Here is a 26831-nt window from a genome sequence, read left to right as displayed (position 1 = left end):
TCCCTATCACTGGACATAGGAGCTCCACTAAGAGGAATGATGTAACCAGTCCTGTTGCAAGACATTTCAATGAAAAGCAACATCACGTTTCATCTTTATTTTTATAGACATAGAATTGGTAAAGCCCAGCCAAAGAGCTGGTAATGTCAATTTTCTCAGGAAAGAAGCATTTTGGATGATAAAGTTGTTCTATATAATACAAGTATTGCCAGAATTTTGACCTCTTGAGACTTTTTTTCCCCTTCTCCATGCACCTTGGAAGTAGGTAAAGTTGTGCCAGAAAGACCCAGGCTACTCTTCTTCTATGGTAATAATAATAATTAATTATTCATCAATTTTGGTCCGGATTACCTGCAGTCCTTTTACAAATGTGGTCAAACCGTCTGAGTTCTTTATCTAATGAATTCGGCTTTAAGAACTAAATAAAACAAAATGGCTTATTTGGAATTTGTAAGGCAATTTCTAGCCTAAACGTTTTTCAAACTAAAACAAATACAGTACCAGTCAAAAGTCTGGACACTTTCTCATTCAAGTGAATGGGGGTGGGGGGGTGCGACTCCACACACCAGCCCCAGCACAGCATCATCCTCTGTTGCCGTTTCCGGCCCTCCCAGGCAACCAAACGTTTCTATGGAGACATGTACACCCAGCCACAGCTTTGACTGGAGAGAAGTTTGTTGTGGAAATGAACACAGAAAAGAAAAGCTATCGCAAAGAGTAAACCTTTGTAAAATATTTCACCAATATATATACAGTTGTTGTAGCGGACTCGTAAAAAGTAAGAAGAAATACTTGAACGTTTGCCGTTGTGCTGTATTTCAGCTCGTGAGGACTTAAGTTCGTTAACGTTACGTTACCTGAGAGGTAAGAGGTTGGTAAAAGTTTGCTAGCTGGCTAAAGCTATACGTTAGTTAATAACCACGTTATATATTTCCACCAACGTTTCCCAGTCCACATACAATGGTTGCTTTACAATTTTAATAGCTAGCTTGTTAACTAATAAATACGAGCGTGGCAAGCCGGGAGTTAAGAAAAGAAAAATAATTTGTAATGCAAGCTAAGCTACGCATTGCGCAAAAAATATGAAAAAACATACGTTATTACTACGTTAGTGTCTTTAACAGCAGATAACTCTCTGTCAGCGGCCCCTATTAACGTTAATGAACATTACCAGTTTCCTCCAACAACTTGTTTCCTGTATTGCACATTGTCGTCTTCAGAAAGTTAGAATTTGAGAACTGAATCAAATGTTCTGTAATTAGGAATGAACTGCTGTGGTCTTTGATACATAAATAAGTTGGCTGGAGTGGAGGACGACAGATGATCAATTTCACAAAGGAAAAGTAATTCCTGGGTAGATAGACATTTGAACCTTTCAAATCCAGGTGTAATTAACAATATTAATCAGGGCTTTAATTCTTTTTAGGTGTGCATGCTGGCACACTGGCATGACTTACTGAAGCCGCTGATGAAAACGAAACGGACGTTATTTGTTAAACAAATCAAAATTTCTAATCTAAAATGGTCTGATAGGAATTTGTTTGGACAATGAGAGTTAAATTTTAAGATGATACATTGTTGTGTCTGCATTTCACTGTATGTTGAGTGTTTGTCTCTATGTGTGCTTAGATGCGTCAGTAGTCAAAGAGGAAAGTGGAAGCCTTGAAAGGAATGGATGAGGAATACTTGAAGACCATTCGTCAGGTAAAGCTGGGTCATTGGTTGTAATTTGTAATGTTTACGTTCACTTCCATCTCTCTGGGGTGTGCAAAGACATTATCTCACTAAATAGCATCTTTACATTATTTTCCCTCCCTCTATTTCTCCTTGGGCCCCTCCTTTCATATGGCCATCTCCTGGAAGTTGTTCATCCGTTGTGTGGCTATTTCTGGTGTAACCGATGAGCTGTGGTCAGAGAAAAATGAGAGGGCCCTGGATCAATTTATTGTAGACACCTCTATCACGACTATGGTGGTCTACTTGGACACTTACATGGGGCTGCGGGTGGAGTACCCCATGCCACTCCAGGTACAGCACACCTTTATTAATTTTTATTAATTAGCTTGATATACATATGCATGTCCAGCTCAGAGAGGTGAATGTCTTTGTTCATGCTCTTTAGCCTTGTCCAGCTTGTCTGAAACCTATTGAGAGGGGTGCATGAAAAGAGAATATTTGTGTGTTTGTTGAAAATAGGGTGTTTGATCAATTCTATCCCTATAGTCTCACTTTGTGTCGTTATTCTGTCTCCCTTTCCAATTTACTGTTTCCTTCTTTCTTTCCCCACTTTGGTTCTGCCCTTTCCCTTCTCCTTTTTCTCCTTTCATTCTTTCACCCAACTCCCTCTCTGTGTACTCTTTCTTATCTCTCATCAACAACACACCTGAATATTTCTTGTACATGGACAGGTGGTCGAGCAGCTGGCCTATTTTATCCGTGAGCCAGGAGCCATAATCACAGCAGAGACTTTTGATGCAGCGGTACAGTTTGGCACAGTGAGGGGCGACCCCACCCACAGCCTGCTTTGTTGTAAGACCTGTTTGCATGCCCCCTTGGTTGCTCTCAGCACCAACTGGGACAAGAACATTAAGGACAACTACACCAACAACATACACTGCTTCCTCGCCAGCCTCACAGGTGGGTACCTCGATGGAGCAGAGACAGTTCACTGTCAAACAACACAACACAAGATAGTAGTAGTTCTAAAAAAAACCTCTTGCATCTGGTTTCCCTCACCGTGGTTTGACATTGAGACTGTTTCAGAGTCTCCTCTATACCTCATTAAAAAGCACTCCATACTGACAATGTCTGTGAAGCGCTTTTGTAACTTTTTCTTTATGCGTAATGTTTACCAGACAATCAGGCATAGATTAGATATTCCTTACAGATATCCTGGTCATTTTTTATTTTGCAATACATTTTTCAGTCAATACACCAAGATTAAAAGGCATTTTAAGGATTTTTAATTCCAAGACATCTGGAGAAGCCAAAAGATTTGACTCAGTATAATTGAAGCTCCCTACTGCAAATGGTGGTTTTACAGCATAAGTATGTTAATTAGAGAAAATATGTATTTATACAGGTTGTACTCCATTTCCATGCTGGAGTGGTAGCAGTCATGAAAAGCATAAAACACACACAGCATTTGTGCGTAGGCAAAATGGTGACCCAAAAACTACGTCGTCTTCAATTGTTGCAGTGTGCATCAGATTGTCACATGTGTGATGTGTAATGTTTTTTTGTATAATATGTTTGAACAGATGATGTTTATAAAAAGGTGGGCAACACAGTGCTCTACATCCCATTGGAAGGCCTGCAGCGCAGTCCTGAGGAGGCCAGCAAGGACAAGAAGCTAGTACAGAGAATGGAGAGTAAGCAGAGCTTAAGGGGCTGCCTGTTTGTGTGTTTGTGGATATGTGTGTGTGTGTGATTGCCTTTCTCTTTCTATTTACCTTTGTGGGGTCTTTGATTAAGGGCATTTTCAAACTTGGGCTGTTTAATATGCTTGAATTGGAATCTTTCGTTTTTCCAACTTGGTACAGTTTGCTTGGGCAGAGCTGAACAAAGCGATTGTACTCAGGTGTGGACCGAAACAACCACACAGAGACCTTTTAGAGCTACTGGTCTCGGTCTAGTCACAAACTGTGAAGCATTTCATACGTGGTGGGAATGTAATATGACCTCAATCTGACCCAACTACAGGGTGAAGCAGTGAAGTATTTTCAAGACATTTCCCTGAAGTGCATTCAAACTCAGCATTCTGCTGGCATATTTTGCTTGGTATATTGCACAGAAGATTACCACAGTTATGAGCAAATGCCAATTGTGCTGTTGCTATATGTTGCATAGCAATGTGTCTCTGACAGGAATATACACTGATCAAGAACACAGGACCTTCTTCCTCTGTTTACTTTCTCGCTCCTGCCCTAAACTAAATCTAACCACTGAATGGAGTAAAATGCTCTCATGTGGCATTTCACTTGGATTTTTCTCTGTGTGAAAAGAAACCAAACCAAGGGGAAAATGCAAAGTTTACCAGCTCATTCGCTGATTCAGACCAGAGCAAATGTATAGGTTTGAAAACACCCTAAAAGATTACTCACAGACTTCTGTTCAAGATGCCATCTAAACTCCAGCATCTGCTTCCTGATTATTTAAAGATTCTTAATGAAGGATTAAGCTTCTAACCTCTTAAATGCATCAATCCAATTTGTTCATTGTTTTTGTCTTCCACTCTTCTTCCACCTATCATATTTCCCTTTCAATTTTTCTTCACAATTGTTGTCTGTCTTCCAATCTATGTTCTATTGCCTTGCTTTTTTTTGCTCCTATTGTCCTTCTCTTTTTACATTTTCCTCTCCTCTTTATTTCTTCCTACTGTACTTCTATTTCCCCTTTCTTCTACTGACTTATTCTCCCTGTTTTTAGCTGTTATGATCAACTGGACAGATCAGATCAAGGAGGTACTGAATGCCCAAGAAATGATGGGCGGCAACTGTGGTCCGCTGCAGGAGATAGCCTTCCGGAAGAGTCGCTCTGCCAAGCTGTTGGACATCAGCCACCAGCTGCAAAAGCCATGGGTCAGGCACATCCTGAACATCCTGCAGCTTTCCAAGTCTCTCTATGTACAGCACTTCTGCAGACTGGCCAAGCAAATACAGGTAGAGGGAGTGTGCAGGTCTCTAGTCTAAACTCACATTTCAACAAAGGTAAAATACAATAAATTCCAACCTGAATGAAAGAAAAATACGAGTATTCTTGCGATATGTTGTAGTTTCTTGCTACCAAAAAATAGACATTTTCTGATGGAGTATGGTTCATTTCCATTACACTCAAGAGTCTTGATCAACTCTTCCTTACTCACAGACTGGAATGCTACTCAGTGTTGCAGCATGACTGCATCTGTGCCACCCACTAGCTTCCTAGCCAGGAAGTTGGAAAAAATTGACACAAAATCTTTAGTTAACATGGCTAAAGCATTATTAACATCATTAACATTATCACTTTTCCTTTGTGTTTGTTGCCCAGGATTGCTCTCTCCAGGCCCAATCAAACCTGTCCTTGCTGTCCATGCTGAAGGAGCCCTGTGAAGAGCTTTCCCAACTCAAGCCTAGCCAAGTTGCTCCTAAGATGCGACACATTGTCAGTCTTATTCGCATCATCTGGGTCAACTCAATCCACTACAACACCAGTGAGAGAATCACTGGTCTCTTCCGTAAGGTACCTGCATTTTACCACATCAGGGTAATGGGGAGTAGTATACTCACACCAGGTCTCTTTGTCACTTCTGTTTCTTTCTCACACACATCATTTGAACATACTGTACATACACACACACCTGCTGCAGTCCATCCATAATGTTTCTAACAGCTTTTTGTAGGCTGTTAATAGATGTAATACTTCTACTTTACTCAAGCAATCATGTATTTTAATGGCTCACTCAGTTGGCCAGCCTAATAAAGATATTAGAAAGCATAATGCACAAATTGAGTCACAACACATAATATGCAAACTCACTAAATTTAACATGTAGTTATGTAGGTCTTGCGTAAAAGTGACTTGTAATACCTCATCATTTGAGCATATAATGAATGTGAAAATGAATGTTGATAACTTCTTCCAAAATGTATTATTTGTGACAAGTTTTTCTTTTCCGCTGTGTTGCAGATGAGTAATGAGATCATTCGCCTGTGCATCCAAAGCATCTCTCTGGACAGGATCTTTGAGGGCTACGTGATATCTAGCAAGCAAAACCTCAATGACTGTATTCAATGCTGCCTGGCCTGGAAGGAAATTTACTTGCACGCCTCGCATATTCACCATAAGTAGGAGAAGTCTCACCCTTCTTGTCAATGCATTGTCATCTTGGTACCTGTGAGGACTTTGAGCCTGCAAAAGTCTTAAAATATCAAAATGGAATGCATTTACTGTAGTGTAAAATTGAATTGATATTTAGTTGAGGCAGAGTTGTTTTTATGTGCACTTTACTGCTGTAGATGCAGCTCCAAAATACTAAGGTGCTTAACTGTTTGACAGCCTAACTTTTTGTGGTACTCAATGTAACAGTCTCTTCATTTATATTTGATCCCCCCCCCCCCCCCTCTCTCTTTGTCTTCTTTTTGTTTCTCTCTTTCCCCTGTTTTTATGTCAGGTATTCTCCAAAAGGCTGGGTCCTGGACCAAACCAGCATCTTTGTCCTGGTTGATAGCTTCATTCAAAGGTTCAGAGACCTGCTTGAGGTAAATTTGACCTTCACTCACACCTATAGTAACATGCACAGACAAATATGTGCACACTTACAACTCTGTGGAGTTCCTCATGATGTAATACCACTAGATGCTGCCTCTTAATAATGTTTTTAATGTTGCTAGTATCTGATACCAATATTGCCAAGTCCCCTTTCTAAATCAACCCTCCTGTGCAAAAGAACAATACCAATTACATAACACACAGGAGTCTCATGCAGAAGTTTATAAATGAAAAGCACGCCACATAGTGCCTTCTCGCTGCCCCATTGGATCCTCCATAGTTAGGTCCAGTCCTTATTTTCTTTGCCTATTTCAGGTATGTGACTGCCAGCACCAGTTTGCCCGTTGGGAAGATGGTCAGCAGAGGCCCCTGCCATGTTTTAGTGGTTGCCAGGGACCGGAGTTCACACGCTCCCTCCTGGAGATAGAAGGCAACTTCCATCGTGGCCTACAGAACCTGCGCATGGTTGACAAGGGCATCCTTGATGTTGAGAACACCACTTTGTGGAATGAATTTAACAGGTGGGTCTGTTTCTCTTTTATATATTCAAGCCACAGAATTTGTTCACCTTGGTGTAAACCAGTAAAACATTGTTTAGCTCTGTGCCCAGGTAGCTCTAGTTCTACTGCTTAATTAATCAGCATCAAGCCATTAGATGGATCAGGTGTGCAGGAGTAGGACTGGAACAAATTCTGCCTGGAAGGTGCGCCTTGTAGGGCAGGGTTGGGGAAACACTTGTTAATGGTACTCATAATTCAAAAACACTGGAGATTCACAGATTAATCCCAAAAGCAGGTATATCAACATCAAAATAATCCTCCAGTTTCACAATCAATAAAACGCAAAAAAGAAAAGTTAACTCAGTGTGTCCTAACATAAAAACTTCTGGCACAGTGTTTATGGAAGCTCCTAGAATTTTTCTCTAATAATCTCTCATTCTGAGCAGCACTAGTGTAGTGTCTCTTTCTCCATTATTCGGACTTTTTATCGCTACAATACAGTCAGAATCTCTAGCACTACAATGTGACGTAGCGCCCTCTAGTGACCATTTTTGGGATCACCAGAATGAACTCTACCAGTCAATTTAATGTGGGTTACATACACATTACACAGACCTGTTATTTCTACCTCACTGTACAAATTCAAACAAAAACATACAGACAAATTTTAAATTTAAATTTTTTGTATGTGTGTTTGTACTCCTGTTTTAGATGTGTGCGTTTGGCGATTTGACACTGATCATTATGTGTATGCGTTTCTGTATGCATGTGTTCGTGTGTGTGTTTGTGTGTGTGTGTGTGTGTGTGTGTGTGTGTGTGTGTGTGTGTGTGTGTGTGTGTATGCGTGTGTACACAGGTTTCGTGCATTGATAAAGGATCTGGAGATGATGATGCAAAACCTGATCAATTCAGTGTTCAAGACAGTGAACACAGTGGAAGAAGGAGTTCGGCTGCTGGACATTTTTAGGCCTATGTCTACTCGTGAGGTATTTCTCTCACAAACACACACACGTACACACACAGATACATTCATTCATGTTTTCAATTTGCTTTTATAACACCTACTGCACATGCATCACTCAAACACTTATTTCATTCTGTTTTCCCTGCCACTTAACTTTCTCTTCTCTCCTCTATTCTCTTCCATCTCATCTTCATCACAGGCTATTAAGGGCACAACAGAGGAACAGGTAGAGAAAGTGTACAGCATCTTTAACAAGGAGCTCAAAATGGTCAACAAGGAGCTGAACCAGGAGGTGAGGTCTGTTCCTGACCATATGCCCAGGAGAGCAGGCCTGGCCCACTGGGCAAGGGCCCTCAGACGTCGCATAGAGAGACCCATGGAGGTTAGTCCATGAGACTGAACAATAATCTATTGCTTTTAATCTCAGAGCACACTAGTTACTTCAAGATGCACAAAATTAATGTGCAAAGTAAAGACCTGTAGAAGGAACTGTCTACACTGGTTCTGCTGTGGTTTGATTTTAGACATACATTGACTGTAAACAGATAGTATTCATGGTCTCCTACATTGACTTCCTCCTCCTTCGTTCCCTTTCCTTTCCCCCCAGGTGCTTAAGAGGGTCCACTTCATGCAAGAGTCATACAGCCGCAAGCAGGTGTTTCACACCTATGCACAGACAGTCCAGGTTTTGGATGAGATGGTGAGAAAGAACTTCAGTGAGTGGAGCCAGAGCCTGGACGGACAGTACCTCAAGAGCCTGGAGCAGTCACTCCTGGTGCGCAGCAAGGACAAGACTGCCAAGCTGGAAATCAACTTTGACAGGTGGGTTCCACAAACTCAATGCAAGGCATTAACATTCACGCTTACATTCACACAGTCTCTTACACGATAATGTCTTCTGTGTTCTTGTGACACACACAAATCTACACACATACATTCATGTAGAAACCAAACAATAATTCACATACATGACACAGACATTTGCTTATTATTTATTTTGTGTGTTTTATGTGTTTTCTGTCCAGCAACTTGCTAAACCTGTTCTCTGAGATCTACTACTGGGATCGACTAAAGTTTGAGATCCCCCAGTGTGTGTCTGACATTTATCAGGACAGAGAGGAGCTCAGAGGCCTGAGGGAGAGAGCACTGCTACTGATGAAGGACTATAACAGGTATGATACATACACACAGAGAAGGAGACACAAACATATATGCAACACTATGGACACTGATGTATTATTATATTGTAATAATCAGAATTAGATGTTTTTGGAAGATACCGTGCTTTAAATCCCCATCTGTACCTAGAACCTTTCCAACCAGATGGAATAAGTTCATGATTGTAGAAGCTAAGCTAACAGTCACAACATTATACAACAATAATTTTGTGTGAGGTGAGTCACTGGATTTTAGTGGTAGTGATAGTGATTAATATCACTTGAGCACTTGCCTGTTGTGAGTTTGTGGTAGAGAAGCAGTGAGTAAGGAGCCCTTATTTCCTGTTCACCACTATTGTCATTTGGTGTGTGTGCCATGTGCTGCGCATTGTTTCATGGCAAACACCTACATAAGCCCTCTGAGCAATTGTTCACCTTCAGTAGTCGCTACGGTGCTGCTCAGATTCTGTGTATTGTAGTATAATTGGGAAATTTTTCAGCAGTGCAACAGGATAAAAAGGCCAAGTCTGTTAAACATTTTCAATCAACCATTAACATTTAGCTTACGATATAAGACAAGACAAGACAGGGCATTCAGAGTTGTAGTTATTTGATAATCTTGCCCTCTCCAGTTGAGCTCACTCAGTTAAGAACACTATCTGACTTGTCTGTTTGTCAGGATCATTGGAATGCTGTCTCCTGACGAGCTGGGCTTGTTTCGGGAGCGAATTGTTTTCCTGGATAAGAAGATTCAGCCGGGGCTGACCAAGCTGTCGTGGTTGTCTAAAGGAGCTTCTAACATCTTCATCCGCGATTGTCTCCTGCACATTGAGAAGGTTTTAACACAGTTCACCACTAACCAATACGGACATATGTACAAATACATTGTTACTGTAGAAATTATACTTATTTATCACTTTTTCTTTTTGGGTTCAATTTGGGTTGAATGCAGAGTTGTGATTGAATCCCCTTACTGGCTGAGTAAATGTTTTCAGTTTACTTTTGAACTTGGGACACAGTTCTAACAAATCTCAGGTCATCAGGCACTTTATTCCAGAAAACAACACCAAGGCAATTAAAAGCACCCTCAACAGATCTGGAAGCTATTCTTTGTCCAGGAAGAAAACCACTACTGACCTGAGAAGTTTAATTGGATTGCAATAAATGAGCAGCTGAGCTCCTCTCTTCTCCTCTCCTCTCCTCTCCTTCTTATTATACTCCAGGTCCAGTCGATAGTTGACGGATACAAAGTATCCAATCTCGCCATCTCCACACTTTGTCGTCAGATCAGTGAAACATTGCTGGTTAGACTGGATGGAAAGACTGTGTACAGGTAACAGCAGATATGTGATGTCTTCCTAATTCCATGGGATGCCTAATACTGTAAATACACAAAATAAAGCATGTGCAGGTATTATTAATATATTTAAATCACTTCTTATGACATACAGTTATTATTGTATGTATGTATTTAAAATGCATATTCATGAAATACAGTAAAACAATAGGTAAAATCTTTTTTTTTTCAAAATTGCCTTTTAAAAATCACACCACACATTGCTAACAGCTGACTGAGGAAGTCAACAGCAAACCTCTCTACTTCTTGACCTTGTCTGAAGCGATGCACATGGCTCAAATCTCAATTACACTGTGGTTCCAAGTGATGTGCATTGGTTTTCCTTTGTTGGTACTGTAGCATCATCGTGCTTCTCCTGATTTTATTCTCAGGAACTTGGAGTTTGAGGATGATCAGAAGACTCACCAGCAGAGCCATCTCCAAATACTTCGCTCAGCGCATCAGCAAATTGTTGATATCATGACCCGCATCCACAACACCTTCTCTGATGATGGACCTGAGGTCTGTGCTGTGATTTTCTGTCATTTATTCACTGTCAGCGGCATTCCATCAGAAATGTTCCTACACTTTTAGAACTGATGATTTTTTTACTGAGTAAGCACATTTATAACAGTTATTGTATTGACCCACATAAGTTGTTAATGACTGGAATAAAGCTGAATCAACGACCCACTGCTTGCAAAAACATGACAGCAAATATTGTAATCTGCACCTATTCATCGACAGCAATGTGCACTGCTGTGTCATGTGTGTGCATTTTTATCATGATGTTTAAGGTCCATGAGCACTGGGTGACTTACACAGAGAAGGTGGACCACATGGTGGAGGAAGCTCTCAGGAGCAACATCAAGCGCTCTATGCAGAAGCTATCCAGAGCCATCAACGGAGACAGCAAGACATCACCCAGTCCTTTGTTCAAAGTTGTAGTAGCACTGCGCCAGGCAGCCCCCCAAACCACTCCAAAGGTACCAGCAACCACTCCTAATTCAATTTTCATGCAATAATGATATGTTTGATTTAGTGGTTGGTGATTTGATTTCTTGGGTAAAAATGAGAGTCTGTGTGTGTGTGTGTGTGTGTGTGTGTCTGTCTGTCTGTCTGTCTGTCTGTCTGTCTGTCTGTCTGTCTGTCTGTCTGTTTTGACAGGCTGAGTTCTCCCCGACACTTGGAAAGCTTGCTCAGATTGTAAACATTATGCCTCAACTCATCAACACCATCTCTGAATTCAAGCGAATGCCTGAGCTTCTATCCTGCAAAAGCTCACAGGGGAATCCAATACACATCAACATTGGTTCGAACATTTTTAAGAACATGTTCCTTTCTTTTTATTTTCCCTGGAGAAAAAAATGTTTAATAAAATGAAGAGAAACTGTGTGCATATTCAGGCTGGTTTTACTGCGAGGCAAATGTAGGCAAGATATAAAATCCTTGTAAATGAAGGAATTGCAAACAGTGATTTCTATGTATATCTGTGTGTGTATATATATATATATATATATATATATATATATATATATATATATATATATATGCACAGTATACTGTATGTGACCATATCTATCTGTCTGTGCTTCTGCTCCGGTCTCATTGTCCCCTGGTCTTTTTGATCCTTCAGAGCAAGATGAGGAGATAAGGAAAATTCAGACTGCAGTTGCTACAGGGATGACAGCCAATGCCACCCACCTGCAGGCATATCTAAAGACCTGGGACAGATACAGGGATATCTGGGAGGTCAACAAGGACTCCTTTATACAACGCTACCAAAGACTCAACCCACCAGTCACTTCTTTTGATGCAGATATACATAGGTACTGTGCAATGAAAACTAATTTCTAATCACCATTCTTCAGTTGACCTTTTTAAGAAGTTTCCATATTTTTTGATGCAAAAACAATGGAGTACGTTGTGAGTGAAATGAATTGAAGCTGACTATAGCCGCTGTTCACTATGAAGGGAGGAACTACCGATTTTTAACAGTCACCTTGCAAGCAAATTGTCATCTTGTGACAGCTGTGGAACCTGGCAGCTGTTGCCCATTCACACAGACCTACAGTATATTCTAATTGGGTTATTTTTGTTTCCATTCCCCAAGTGAACTTTTGTTTCGTTTTGTCATAAAACATTCTTCAAAACTTGTTTGTTTACCATAATGAAGCTTGCAGATGCAATAATCTCACTCTTTTACATTTCTGTCATGTCCACTCTCTGGTTCACCCTCAGGTACACAGAAAAAGCCAACAATGTTCAACAGGAAGAGACGGTGGTAAACATCCGTTTTGTCATGCTGGACTGTACACCACTCAAGTCCTCCTTGGTGCAGCACTGCAGTGAGTGGCAAACCAAGTTCACTCAACTGCTCAGACACATGGCCAGCAACCGCCTCAAAGAACTTCACGCCTCCCTTCAAGACAGTGCCAACAGGTGGGGAGTTAAGTGAAAGGACTGTATTTCAGGGGGCATTTTTGCCTTTATTATAGATAGTAGAGAGAGATGAAACAGATGCAAAGGGGGACGTTGCAGGTTAATAGTGAGTGTCTTAACCCCTAAGCTACAGGGGTGCCCCAAAAATACTTGATTTTAAAATAGAGGTTTTGCAGTTGAGGTTTGTATTAATTTGTAAAGCTGGCTGGTTGTATGTATTTCAGTTCAGTTCAAATCACTTTATTTGTCCTGTCTGTCCAATTGCAGAGGCACATAGAGTAATACAATTAACAAGTAACGATACAAGAAAAGTTAAAAAATATGTAAAAAAAAACAAACACATAACATAGAGCGTAACAGTGCTTATTTAGAGTTGGCATTGTATGGCATACAGTGCAAAAATAAGCTATACAAATTATGATATTAATATAATACTAATAATAGTGCAATAATTATATAATACTAATACAACACTAACAATGCAATAACATATGTAGACAGAGAATGAATGACTGAAAAGGAAACTTTTTTATGTGATAATTCACCTTGACCATGAATTACCAAATGACCATCAGTGCTTGTCTGCAGCCTTGGAATAAAAAAGCCCATACCACCAACATCTGCTGCAGGTGTTGTGGGACTACAGGCCAGCCCACACTGCGCAGGACCTTGTATTTTCTGTTCAGGACATGTCAAATGCACAGTCTACACAGAGTGCACACAATAGTTGGATCACTTTACATGAAATAGACTAACGTGAATTCTGGTGAAAAATATAAATGATTGATTTTGTAAACGTTGGAGATATATACTACGTCTTAATGTTGTGTGTTTGTTTGTATGTGTGTCTTTAGGCTGAGACGACCGCCCCAGACACTGGTGGAACTTAGTGAGAGCGTGAAGCTCTTAGAAACTCTCCAGGGAGATTTGTCCAAGACAGAGGCTCAGATTCCTCTCATCCATGAACAGTTTGCTATCCTGGACAAATATGAGGTCCCAGTGGAACAGGCTGTAAGCACCTCTCTAATTATACAGCAAACACTCATTACACAGGACAATGTGTGTGTGACTGTGTGTGTGAGCAATTGATTGATTGTTCATTCTACCTTAGGTTAAATCATTAAATCAGTAGGACTTTTGTGCACCTTTAGGTATTCAGCAGAATATTGACAAAACACTGACACTGGTAGTCACAAAACATTGGTAGTCATGGGTCTAGCATCATTCTCATCAATATTTCAATCCTGCCACTTTGTTCACCCACAGGTGCAGGACTTGCGGGAGGTGCTGAATGAGGAGTGGGTGTGGTTCCAGCAGGTGTTGATCGACAGCGACATCATGCTGCAGAAGCACAAGGAGAAATTTAAGAACAGCCTCATCCTCTCCTCTGAGGAATTCAAAAAGAAGATACAGACTATTGTGCAGGAGTTCAACAGCACAGGTCACACACTTTGTTGCACAACTCATCGTTCTCTGTCTGTCACACACTCATATACATTATCACAAAGTGTTTTATCACCATGGTGTGTGCACCTTACTGTTGCTGTCTCTGCTTCTTTCTGTTCCTACTGTGCCATTACTGATCTATATGAGGCCTCATCAGAACCAATCATTTTTGCTAATACAGTACAGTGAATGAAATATGTGACAAACCCACTTGATAACATTAATGCAAAAAAAATCCTGTAAATCTAAAAACTGTCATAAAGCAGTCCAGTAACATTGCTCACAATGGCCTAATATAACCAGAGATATTACATGAGACATATTACTGATAGCTACCTTGATAATATAACTAAATCTTTAATGGTTAACAAATATCAAGTTTCTCAAGACATATACCAACTCTAATGTGTTGGGAGAAATAATCAGCATATTTTCTTTTTACTGTCTGTATGACATAGCTGTCAGTTTGCCATCCCTGGTTTTGATGGCCATGTTATGATGGTTTTATTATATATATGCATATCTGTGTGTATTCCGAAGATAGAGGAGATATTGTAAGCTATGCTCAATGTGTTTGCATTTGTATATTTGTAATTCTGTGTGTGGATTGATGTGTATATATATGCTTGTTTGTGTGTGTGTGTGTATGCTTTTTCATGTGTGTATGTGTATCTACTTTTTGCATGTTCAGGTCCATTTGACAGTGCACTGAGCACTGAGTTGGCCTTAAAGCAAATAGTAGGTCATCGCAGCCAACTGGAGGCTCTAAAACGGGAGGAGAGCACCATCCTCCACGGCCTGGGCTTCTTCAAGATAGAACAGCCGCCCTTCAAAAACATCCAAATGCTGGAAAAGGTCTGACTACCCATGAGGCTCATAGTTATAACACACTGTTGTCCTGACATAAGCTTATACAGACTCCAACATAATGAGCAGTTAATCCAGAGAAGGTTACTGTGGAAGGTATCTTTGTGATAAACTGGATCTATATGTTTGAGTGAGGAAAGACTTTTGTAAGCATTTTTTATTAGTTTTAATTATTTGATTGTATATAGTAATAGAAAATTGTTTGATTATGAGAGAGAGGGGATGACATGGAACAAAGGTTCTAGGCCAAATTCAAACTCTGGGTGTTGCGATTGTGGATGTTGCAAGCCTCATAAGAGTAATGCAAGAGATATTTAATGATTGTATTTTGCTTGTGTCTGTATGTGTTATACAGGACATAGATTACCTGCAGCAGGTCTGGGAGATTACACAGGAGTGGAATACAAACTGGAACATCTGGAAGGTTGATCAGTTTGCTACGCTGCGGACGGAGAACATGGAGGGCACAGCACAGGACATGTTCAAAAAACTCCACAAACTCCAGAGAGAACTCAAGGTCAGCTCTACCACACAGAGTTCATTGAATAGTGTCAGCCATAATATATTACTTGTGTCTGTTTAGGTTTCATTACATGCAAATAAAATGCATATAAATTCCAAAACAATACCAGTACTGTATGAATAATGCAAACCTTGGTGCCTATACCACAAATGCACAAATCTAAACCCCACAGCAGCTCTAACACCGACATTACACAGAAGTAAAGACCTGATCTTGGTCTGATTGCAGGATAAGGATTGGGACATCGTGGATTTCTCCAAGAACAAGATTGACCAGTTCAAGAGGATCATCCCTCTCATTGCTGACCTGAGAAACCCAGCCATGAGAGACAGGTACTGATTGGAGCCAAAGTATCTATTTGTTTATTATTGATTGTGTTTTTAGTTCAAGTATCTTATAACTATTGTTTTGCAATAGTAACAGTTGTTACAGTATACTGCTACAGGAAGAAACTGTATAAGACAAAGCATGGACACAAAGAAAAATACAACTGTTATATAGTTAAATATTCCTCATTTAGAAGACTAATATTAGTAGATAAATGATCAGCAAAGGATTAGAAGGTCACTGCTACATTCTGGATGTTGTAATATTTGAGTTAATAGTGTAATTAGGTAGTGTCTAATATAATATATGAATATAAAATGTTATAATGTTATGAAAGTTTTTATTTATTTTAACTTTGAGAACGTTTTACTGTAAGTGTTTGAGTGTTAGCATTTAGTAAGCATGTGTTTTTATAATGTCTTATTGTCTGTGTTTATTTTAGTATATAAAGATAGGGGGTATTATATGTTGTTCAGTTTGTAAAGCCCTTTGAGGCAAATGTGTGATATATGACTTATAGACTATAGAAATAAAATTGACTTGACTTTACATGGTGATAGTCAGCTGGGAGGTGCTAGCATTCACCTTTACTTTTTTTCCCTTCAGCTCTCTCTTTGCAGATCTACTCAGGTCTTTCAGAATAATCATTCCTCTGATGCCACCTTTCTTTCAGGCATTGGAAGCAGATCTGCGATGAGCTGCAGTGCTCCTTTGATCACACCAGCACTGAATTCACCCTGGAGAAGATCATATCACTGGGCCTTGACAAGTATGCTGACAAGATCTGTGAGATCTCTGGAGCCGCCAGCAAGGAACTCTCCATTGAACAGGTCCAGTCTCTTTTTCTAGTCTAAACGGATGCTTAGTGGGCATTATTGTATCTTCACCTGCCTCCATTTATTCTAACTAGCTCATGGAGCAGCTGTGCCTGCCTCTCAACCTGTATCAACATCAATCCTGCCCCTAACCCCTCTCCACTCCCCACCCCATTCACAGGGGTTACATCAGTGCAGTTTTAGGGCCAGATTTATGCATGTATGCATATGCATATTCAATTTGCAACCGCAATCTGCATTTAATTAGCAGCTGATTTACTAAAACAGCAGGTAATTGTGTAATAAGAATTGGGGACTGCATTGTAGTGTAGTGTATTCTGTGAGTGAAGTAGAGCCTGAAAGGTGCAGTCATGGGATTTATTTGTGATTAACCAGGTTTGAAAGTGATCAACCTGAAGTAATTCTTAAATTGAAATACTACATAAGGGTTCAAAATGTTCCTTACTTGTGGTGTCTAGCCATGCCTATTATGATATTACAGTTATTACTGTATTTACAGTTTTTAAATACAATATATTGTCATAGTAGTGTTTATACATACTTCTAAGAAAATGACAGAGAAAATATAGAGAGGCATGAAAAGAACCACATGTGTACAAAAGAATGCTCACAAAGATCTACAAGGCAAGTGTGTAGAGTAAAAAAAAAAGAAAAAAAGCGATGTTATATGCCATCATCACACTTATGTCCAAAAGGTTCTCCATCTGTGATGGATGCAAGCAGTAGAGCTCATCAAAAACTAAGATCAGTGGTGTCCTGCCATTAATAATCTAATGATGAACATACAGTATGTCATTAAGCTTGTGGAAAAGGAAAAGAAATGACCAACTCTCATATTTCCACTTCTCAGTGTTGTGTCCTGTCTGTTAATATTACTCCTTGCGTTTTATATTAAAGGGCCTGGAGGACATTACCAAGACATGGGAGGAAACATTCCTGGACATCGCACCTCACAAAGACGAAGGCCACTATCGGCTGAGGTGAGAAAGTGAGCCTTGAAGTGAGCCAGGGTTGGGTGGAGGGTTCACGTCCTCAGAGACTGACAACACTGTGCTGTACAGGAATGGTTTTGTGTAGTGTAACTCACAACTGCAGATCACTTGTCGCTCTGTGGCCCACATTTTGCCACACACATCTATTACAAAGGAAAAGCTGTAAAAACAGAATAAAACATTTTCATCAGCATTACACACATTTTAACTCCACTCGGTCCAATATAATCATAACTGAATGAGCCATCATTTTAGATTCATTTTAGACTCATACAAAGTCTTTGCTATTTTTCTGTCAGAGAAATAGAAATTGTGGGGGAAAGAGAATTTGCTTGAATATGGAGTTATAACTGTAACCCAGGCTGAAAGCTGCTCCAACATATGCCATAGATTTGTGTCTCTGTCTTACTTACCTGCATCACTAGATCCCACAGCCCAGTACAGCTCAATACTGCCATCCAGTGATGTCTAAGTCTAGCTGTGTTTTGTGTACTATAGATAGATGAATGCAATGCCTTTGTAGCATTGCTATATAGTATAGAGTATATGTGATGTGAGCAGGAATCTGTCTGTTCTGCCTTGTTGCATAAGTCATAATTAGGGAGTGAGTGTGTTTGTTTGTAGTCAGAGATGAGTGAGCAGAACAGAGTTAGGCGATTGGCAGCCTGGCTGGTGAAAGCAGGAAGGCCCAGTCCATCTGCTGCATATAAGAATAAGCAGAGTCAGACCCTAGGCCCAGTCCAGTTGGCAGCCCAAGCCATTGTCACTGATTCCATAGAGGGTGGAAGGCTGCAGTCAGCCACTGGCCCACAGTAAACATGATGAAGAGAGGCAGGGAGAGAGAGATTGTAGAGCCAAGAGTAAAATAAGGATGAATGAAAGTACAGAAAATGAAACCCATCAAACATTTAAATAAATTCTTTTGAGAAATTAATCATTCATAAAAAGAGCTGAACAAGAAGCAGAAATGTCTGAAAAAGACATGACTGCTGGTGCGTATGCCTGAAAATATTTGTAGGTGTTGGAAGTACTGTGTGTCTCTGAGGTTAATGTAAAGTCATGCAATAACAGCAGTGAAACATACCGTAGTTACCACACTGAAAAAAACTGCTTATTTATAAAAAAAAATAAAATAAAAATGAACCAACAAAACGTGCCTCTTGTCCACCTTTATGGTATCAAATAATCCATGCAGTTGTTTAACTTGATAACTTAGTCATCATATAAAATCAATAATGATTATGTATGTTTACAGGGACCTCCTTTGCAAACAGGCTCTACCCCATTATGTACATGAGGGGGGATGAATATTCGGAACATCTCTCAATATTATGAAGTCAAATGCAATCAGTAATTAGCAACTGTGTAAGGCAATCAGTGCCTACCTTACAAAGTTTTAACCAAAACTGAACATTATAACATATAAACATTGTAACATCTTCACAAAGATGTCAGTTATTGCAGAATTTATGCAACTAGATTGGATTTAAAAACCTGTACTGTTTTCTGCTCCTTACCTGTTTCTCCCAGGGGAACAGAGGAGGTTTTCCAGGCCCTGGAGGACAACCAGGTTCTCCTGTCCACAATGAAGGCTTCTCGCTTTGTCAAAGCCTTTGAGCGAGACGTTGACTGCTGGGAACGCCGGCTGTCCTTAGTACTGGAAGTCATCGAAGCAATCCTCACTGTGCAGCGTCAGTGGATTTATCTGGAGGTATAAGAGGCACACTCACATACTATGTCATGCGGTTCATTAGTAGACACGGATATTAACTTTTCTTTATTGTCTGTGAAAATTCACCATTGGATGACATACACATTGTTATTTGTTATGGTCTTTTTTTATTAGACAGATTAGATTAGATACATATATCACACAGTATATGTTTCTCCAGATAATACAGATGACAGTTAATCTCTTTTCACTACAGTATCTCAATCGTTCTCTGTCATTCTCCATTTCCTTGTTCTTTCACCTTCCCAGAACATTTTCCAAGGAAAGGACATCAGGGAGCAGCTGCCTCATGAGTGCAAAGAGTTTCAAGATGTTAGTGCTAGTTGGAAGACGATCATGGGCCGACTTAATGAGAATAACAACGCCTTGCAGGGAACACACCACCCAGGTATTACAAATGTTTCATGTCTCTTCAAAAACTTGCTGTTAACAATATGTTGTCACATTTTACTGGGTGTCTTCAGGGCCTAAAAAAATGTCCTTTTGAATTTTAAAAAATCTATTAATAATCCATCCATACTGCATATATAAAATTCTTAAACTTTGGTTGCTTTTTGCATATTATGTTTTATGTCTTGAGAATTTTGATGTGTGACAGGTTTACAGTTGCTAGGAAATGTGTCTCATATTTCATCCTAACCCTGAACAGACTGATCCTTTGTATTTTAAATGATTATCATGGATGTGTATGTGGTGCTGCCAACTTTTACACTGCCAATAATTGTGCAAACGTGATTCACTCTCAAAGAAACTTCTCAGTTATATAAATATATGCATATTTAGAATGACATTTTTTTGTTAATTCCACAATCAGCTTCTGTAAGCAGTCACCTCTGTCTTTCAGGTTTGCTAGAGAAGCTGTCAGAGATGAGTGCCAAGCTGGAGGAGATTCAGAAGGCCCTTGACATGTATCTGGAGACCAAGAGGCAGATATTCCCAAGATTTTACTTCCTGTCTAATGATGACGTGCTGGAGATCCTGGGGCAGTCACAGAACCCAGAGGCCATGCAACCCCACCTGAAGAAGTGTTTCGACAACATCAAGAGCCTACGCACTGACAAGGCAGGGATCTTAGATAAATACAACCAGAATCAGAAAAACAATCCAAGGCGGACATACACTCAGTGGCTGGGGGCTACACTACTTCTGTGAAGGAATTGTTTAATTTTGATTATGATTAGATTATGAAATTTAACATTTTGTCAGGTTGGAGTAAGTATGCAAGCGTTACTTCTTTCATTGATGCTGCTTTCTAATAGCCTTGCACCTAAATGATGTGCATATAATTACTCTCCCTCAACTAGATTACTAAATGTGACATGTTTACATCACTTATGCTTCTTTACCTTAAGTTCTATACTGCAGTGGATCTACTCTAACACCTTTACTGGATTGATATTATGGGACGAAAAATACATCAAAAGCATCAAAGAAAAGCTATTATCCAGGCAAATTGATTCTGCTGCCAAACATATTTGAAATACTTAATAATGTCAGGCTAAGTCCTGTGCAACTGTATTAGCAGGAAAATATGAATAAAAATATTATTAAAATGAATATAAGGCCAAATTTTGATGAGAATTTTGGGCAAAACAACATGATCCACACACCCCTAGTAGACATATTACTAAGATGAGATAAATCCTGTTTTTCCAATTCAGTTTAATTTGTTACATAACCTTTTAAAATTTGTCAGTATCCAAACAAAACAAAACACAATACGGTGAGCACTCCTGATACACAATACTGACACACCAGACTTGATTAAAGAAACTTAATTTTCATATTTTCAAGATGAACAGGCCTCAAAACACAGTTTTCAGATGACATAGAATCAGATTATGATGGAACAGTACATACAGAGAGATGCCACTGTGTGTTTATGTTTTCTATAGTTTGGCATTAGGCGAGATGCTGCCGGGATGTTCTCTGCTGATGGGGAGTATATTGAGTTCTTTCGTATAGTGCAACTGGACAAGCCTGTGGAGGTACAGTAGTAATGATGCTCATGATTATGGTTATGATGACAATGGTAGTGTTATGATGAGAGTTATGGTAGATAATATGAGCACCATTTTGTTTTGTGTTCATGTAGGTTTGGCTGTGTGATGTTGAGACTACCATGCGTGTTACACTAAAGATTCGTCTGAGTGAATGCCTTGCAAGTCTGAAGAGGATTACAGGACATAGAGACAAATGGGTCAAAGATTGGCCTGGACAGGTATATTTGTCTCTAATTCTGATTTTGAACCTTCACCAATCTGATATTCTGATTGTTTGACTGACACTGAAGCAATGACTTGCTCTTGACTTACTGACTCTGACAGTCTTAAAAATAAGCTGCATTTTAAAGCAATGCAAATAGATTTACCAATTTGAAAACCACTGTGAAACATCAAGTGTTTTTCGTAATTGATATTTTCTCCCAGTAAAGACGGCTGTCCTATACACAATGATTTTGATCAATTTACAAATCACAATTCCTGCTGCACTCAGAATTACCCATCTTAAAATCCTATACTTGGATTGTTTTTTTTAATTCAATCCATGTCACTGAATAGTTGAGGCAATACCTTGCTTTAAGGTACACAAGCTCTATATTCCCTAATATTTAATTTATAGAATCCTCTCATGGTTGTGGAGTTAATAAATGTGATAAAACAGCAGTATGGTAATGTTAAAACCAAATAAAACAGAATTACCAGGTTTTACTCCTCCTATTTCAGATGCTGATCACAGCCAGTCAGATCCAGTGGACTGCTGATGTCACTCAGTCTCTCATAACCGGCAAGGAGAGAGCTGACAAGTCTTCCCTTAAATCCATGAAGAAGAGACAGGTTTAACTGACTTTTTTAGCTTCTTACTTTACTGAAACATGTGTGATATTGTCTTCATGTAGATATGTTTTTGAGTGACCTTACGATTTGTTAACACACTAGTACGTCTCCATCAGAATTTTTAGCTTTTCAAGGCTACTTGAAAGTTTACTTTGTTATACTTACTTTCATCCTGTAATGTACACAAATATATCACATAAAATACAGCAAACTGGAAGTGTGATGATCATCAATTTCTGATATGGTAATTATTTTATTTTTTTACAGTGCAATTATTTACAGTGAAATTAATCTTGTTACGTTAAAATCAATTTATCAGCTTTTTAGCACCATGGACAGCGACACAATGATGCTAAGAATTAACAGGATTCCAATAACCTCTTGAGCCTTTTCTATAACTGTCTTTCTTTCTCAGGTGTCCATGCTTCAGTCCTATTCAGAGCTTATCCGTGGCAACCTGTCCAAAGTCCTGCGTCTGAAGATTGTAGCTCTGGTCACAGTGGAAGTTCATGCTCGGGATGTCATTGACAAGCTGGCCAAGGCAGGCTGCAATGATGTCAATGCCTTTGAATGGCTGTGCCAGCTACGACTATACTGGGAGAAGGTATGCCCTGAGAGAGCCAAGTAAGCACAACATACAGGAGACAGTGTGGAAAAAAGAAGAGCTGATAGGATCACTTCTATTAAGCTGTAATTTCAGAAACATTTCCACAGTGGCTTTGGTTTTTCCATCCTGCTATTTCAAGAAATGTACTATTAAGTTTGCAGAAAAAATCTGAAAGCAATAGTTGAATGGAACAGGTGGGTATAGATAAGTAGCTTTTCATCAATTGGTAGTTTGTGGCAGTAAAACAAACACTGCAGTACATATACCCTCCCCCTGCTTCACAGTTTTTACATATTATATTTACATAGTTTTGTTTGCTCTCCCAACAGGATGTTGATGATTGCATAATCCGACAGACCAACACACGTTTCAAGTATGGCTACGAGTACCTGGGCAATTCTGGACGGCTTGTCATCACTCCACTTACTGACAGGTCACAATCAGTCATTCAGTCAATCAATGCACCAGCTAACAATATACAATAATATATCAGTGAATTAATTCATCACAGTATTTTACATAGTTTTACATTTAAAATGTTGTTTTAATTTTATAATGTCACTACTGAGTATCAGACCCCTGGATGACACTGAAGCCACTCAGGAAATTACATTACAGCAGAGGCTACCATTAGCATTGTTAGTACAATTGCTACATTACACTTTGGCTCTTTGTGCATTCACAGTTAAAAGGATTAGTGCCGGTTTTATGTAAATTAGCTGTTACAAAGGGTAGATTAGTAATTGCATTATATATATTAGTTTATATTCAGACCTCACATTCTTACATTGCAGCATAAAAAAGCTAACAAACTTACTGTATTTCCTTGTTTTAGTCTCTATTAGTGCAAATGGCAGGCAGACAACATGACAACATACAACACTATGAAACATAAGACGATAAGAGAATATAGCAAAAAACAGAAAACAACATACAACTTAACATTAAATTGTAACTTTTTGTGCAAGAAATTGCATATTAAGCGTATTGTATATCAAGATATTTACATCCAAGTCATTGAGACATTGTGTTTATTTAATTGTTTAATTTTCATTCATATATGTATGCATATCACAAGTAAAATATAGAGTAAATGTCAGTTTTTGTCTCTGTGCAGGTGTTACATGACTCTGACCACAGCGCTCCATCTGCATCGGGGGGGCTCTCCTAAAGGCCCAGCTGGTACTGGCAAGACAGAGACAGTGAAGGACCTAGGCAAAGCTTTAGGGATGTACGTCATTGTAGTCAACTGCTCTGAAGGACTAGACTATAAATCCATGGGACGCATGTACTCTGGCCTGGCACAGGTAGGAATAGACATGGATGATAGGGACGATGATGATGATGATGATGATGATGACTGTAGTTAACATGATAATGCAATGCAATGCAAAATTGTTCTTTTTTTTTTCACTGTGTGTCTCAATTTGTATGTATTTAATTGTGTCCACCCTGAACAGACGGGAGCATGGGGGTGCTTTGATGAGTTCAACCGTATCAACATAGAGGTGTTGTCAGTAGTGGCCCAGCAGATCCTCTCCATCCTGTCTGCCCTTTCAGCTGGACAATCAAAGTTCCATTTCGATGGACAGCATATTCGTCTGGTCTGGTCATGTGGCATCTTTATCACCATGAATCCCGGTAGGTCAACACAAATAAGTAAATTCATACACTGCATATTATGTCGGCATATGTTAATATGTAGTGTTAACATTTGGGACATAATGAGCATACAAATAGACATAAGAGAAGTGAATTGATTGATGGATGGTTGTTGCAGAAATAGTTTTAGACATTTTAATATTTTTTTTCCTTTCATGAAAACTTATCATAATTGGCTGTTTCAGTGTTTGCAGTTGTCATCTGTTCTCTCTATTTGTATCTTTCCGTAGGTTACGCTGGGCGTACTGAGCTCCCAGACAACCTCAAGTCCATGTTCAGACCTATCTCCATGGTAGTGCCAGATTCTACTCTAATTGCTGAGATCATATTGTTTGGAGAGGGCTTCAACAACTGCAAGGTACTACAACTCAAGGAAATTTATTCTGGTGGTGTGCCAAAAAAAAAAAGAGAAAAGCAGAACAGATTGTTTTGGCTGCTTTATTCATTCTGCCAGGAACAATGCTTGGAGGGAGGCTTTGAACAGCAGTGATATAGACTTGTTTAGATTGGTAAGGACGTAGATCAGAGACAGTGATTCAACACAAATATATTTTATTTCTCTATGTAACTATAAAAGGAAACTCACTGCAGCTGCTTCAAGGCCTTGTCTGTATAGCAGTTGTATTAATTTAATGGATTCTGTCAGGGTGCTATTTTTATGCTGTACACAATTCTGACTGCGCATTGATTTCTAAAGTATATCTTCTTGAATTATCACAGTCTTAATGAAACATCCCAGCTTCTTTTATGTGAAGAGCTCAGGCAATCAGTACATGAGATTGAGTTCTTCCACACTGATAGAGATGCAGTATCATCAAATCAATCTGATGAATTCAATTAAAAATACCCTGCTTGCTTTTTCCTATAAAAGTTACAGACTTACAGAGATTTTTTAATTATTTATCAAGGTTTTCAGGAGACAATTGTACTGTACGTGCACACAAAGTGATGTGGAGCCTCAGCTGAACATAGATGAGTGGTGGGTGTTGACCCAATTGTTTCCCCTCTGATTTCTGGGATCATTGTCTGAGTGGGGTTTGGTGCAGGGCCAGGGTTTGAGAGGAATAGTGTGTGTGTATGTATCTATATAAGGGTGATGATTACCACAGACACATTCTCTGGGACCAGTGCTGGAACAGGATTACTGTTGACTCACTTACAGCTTCATGCCACTATGTGTGTATGTGTGTGTGTGTGTGTGTGTGTTCATTGAGAGACAACAGAGTTGGTGTGCATTAGTAAACATTCTGGAGCTAACACACCTACAGCATGCTGAGAAAAAAAAAAATCTTCCTCTTTGTCCTCATAGCTCCTGGCTAAGAAGGTGTTCACCCTGTACTCTCTGGCGGTGCAGCAGCTGTCTAAACAGGACCACTATGACTTTGGCCTGCGTGCTCTTACCTCCTTGCTCCGCTATGCTGGAAAGAAGCGCCGCTTTTGCCCTAATGTTCCTGATGAAGAAGTAGGTCTATCAATCTCTCTGTCTCTCTCTCACACTCACAGGGGTTTGAGGACTTGCTACAGGGTCATTAGATCCCTTATGATTGGCTAAAGTAGGTCAAAATTCTGCCCCGATGTCCTGTTTGGCTGAAGTGGCACTCTGTTCCAAATAAATATTGTTATAATAATTGTATTGCTGGTATTGTGGTTGCTGCTGCTGATGCTATTCCTACACTATAATTATCAATGTCACAAAACTCTGCATCATGCCAAACTCTGGTTTAACAGGCAATTTGTCTTCAGTTGGTATTTCTTTCAGTGGCTCAGTTGAGGTTTGTTCACAAACAAAGTAGTAAGCTTTGACAAAACTAGCTATTTCTTAGTTTTTACCCAAAAATTTCTTCACTTTAAAAGCATATTATCAGGCATTTTGTTGTCATAGATGCTGCTGTCATCTTTCTCTCTGTGGGGTTGCTCTTATGACTGAGTGGTTGAGGATACATTTGCATGGGAATAGCAGGCTGTTGCTATGACTTCATGAGCTGGAATGTGAACCCAAGCTGTGCTGTCATCTCTCTTTTGGTGCCCTATCTATCTATACTGCCAAATCATGCAACTATAGATGTATCTGCACTAACTACTTCCCTTTCAAGTGAACTAAACTTTTCTATAGTGAAGTGAACTTATGAGTGACCTTGTATCTCTGTCTGCAGATCCTGTTAATGGCTATGAAAGACATGAACATTGCTAAGCTGACCTCTACTGACCTGCCATTGTTCAATGGGATCACTCAGGACTTGTTCCCTGCTGTGGAAACACCCGTTATAGACTATGGCAAGGTAAGCTGATCTGGGATTCCTGATTCCTTTAACACCTCTGACAAATAGTGAAACTAGAACAATCAAACAAGTTTT

General features: G+C 39.5%; 1 protein-coding gene across 2 annotated transcripts in view; it reads left to right on the top strand.

Annotated features, from left to right (window-relative positions):
* The first annotated feature begins 561 nt into the window (after positions 1-561).
* LOC122973239 (dynein axonemal heavy chain 2-like) overlaps positions 562-26831 on the top strand; it is a 62446-nt gene continuing 36176 nt past the window's right edge. Inside the window, exons 1-42 of one of the 2 annotated variants that reach the window (XM_044340618.1) lie at positions 562-717; positions 823-864; positions 1630-1704; positions 1864-2028; positions 2409-2637; positions 3261-3371; positions 4429-4661; positions 5029-5220; positions 5668-5825; positions 6152-6239; positions 6565-6770; positions 7606-7735; positions 7913-8095; positions 8321-8535; positions 8739-8885; positions 9550-9706; positions 10094-10203; positions 10599-10728; positions 11004-11192; positions 11374-11518; positions 11843-12035; positions 12448-12648; positions 13503-13659; positions 13915-14089; positions 14786-14949; positions 15317-15478; positions 15713-15816; positions 16485-16641; positions 17545-17627; positions 19170-19350; positions 19621-19759; positions 20216-20433; positions 21267-21359; positions 21467-21592; positions 22098-22208; positions 22624-22812; positions 23145-23248; positions 23933-24122; positions 24276-24456; positions 24708-24835; positions 25787-25939; positions 26631-26756. In XM_044340618.1, coding sequence (XP_044196553.1) covers positions 1672-1704; positions 1864-2028; positions 2409-2637; positions 3261-3371; positions 4429-4661; positions 5029-5220; positions 5668-5825; positions 6152-6239; positions 6565-6770; positions 7606-7735; positions 7913-8095; positions 8321-8535; positions 8739-8885; positions 9550-9706; positions 10094-10203; positions 10599-10728; positions 11004-11192; positions 11374-11518; positions 11843-12035; positions 12448-12648; positions 13503-13659; positions 13915-14089; positions 14786-14949; positions 15317-15478; positions 15713-15816; positions 16485-16641; positions 17545-17627; positions 19170-19350; positions 19621-19759; positions 20216-20433; positions 21267-21359; positions 21467-21592; positions 22098-22208; positions 22624-22812; positions 23145-23248; positions 23933-24122; positions 24276-24456; positions 24708-24835; positions 25787-25939; positions 26631-26756 — 6156 coding nt within the window. In that variant the 5' untranslated portion in view covers positions 562-717; positions 823-864; positions 1630-1671. Of the gene's footprint in view, positions 865-1629; positions 1705-1863; positions 2029-2408; positions 2638-3260; positions 3372-4428; positions 4662-5028; positions 5221-5667; positions 5826-6151; positions 6240-6564; positions 6771-7605; positions 7736-7912; positions 8096-8320; positions 8536-8738; positions 8886-9549; positions 9707-10093; positions 10204-10598; positions 10729-11003; positions 11193-11373; positions 11519-11842; positions 12036-12447; positions 12649-13502; positions 13660-13914; positions 14090-14785; positions 14950-15316; positions 15479-15712; positions 15817-16484; positions 16642-17544; positions 17628-19169; positions 19351-19620; positions 19760-20215; positions 20434-21266; positions 21360-21466; positions 21593-22097; positions 22209-22623; positions 22813-23144; positions 23249-23932; positions 24123-24275; positions 24457-24707; positions 24836-25786; positions 25940-26630; positions 26757-26831 lie in introns of both variants that reach the window. The other variant, XM_044340617.1, reaches the window with a different exon arrangement.

The sequence above is a fragment of the Thunnus albacares genome, chromosome 22 (genome assembly GCF_914725855.1).
Source record: "Thunnus albacares chromosome 22, fThuAlb1.1, whole genome shotgun sequence".
Taxonomy (NCBI): domain Eukaryota; kingdom Metazoa; phylum Chordata; class Actinopteri; order Scombriformes; family Scombridae; genus Thunnus; species Thunnus albacares.
This window is presented reverse-complemented; position numbering and strand designations above follow the sequence as displayed.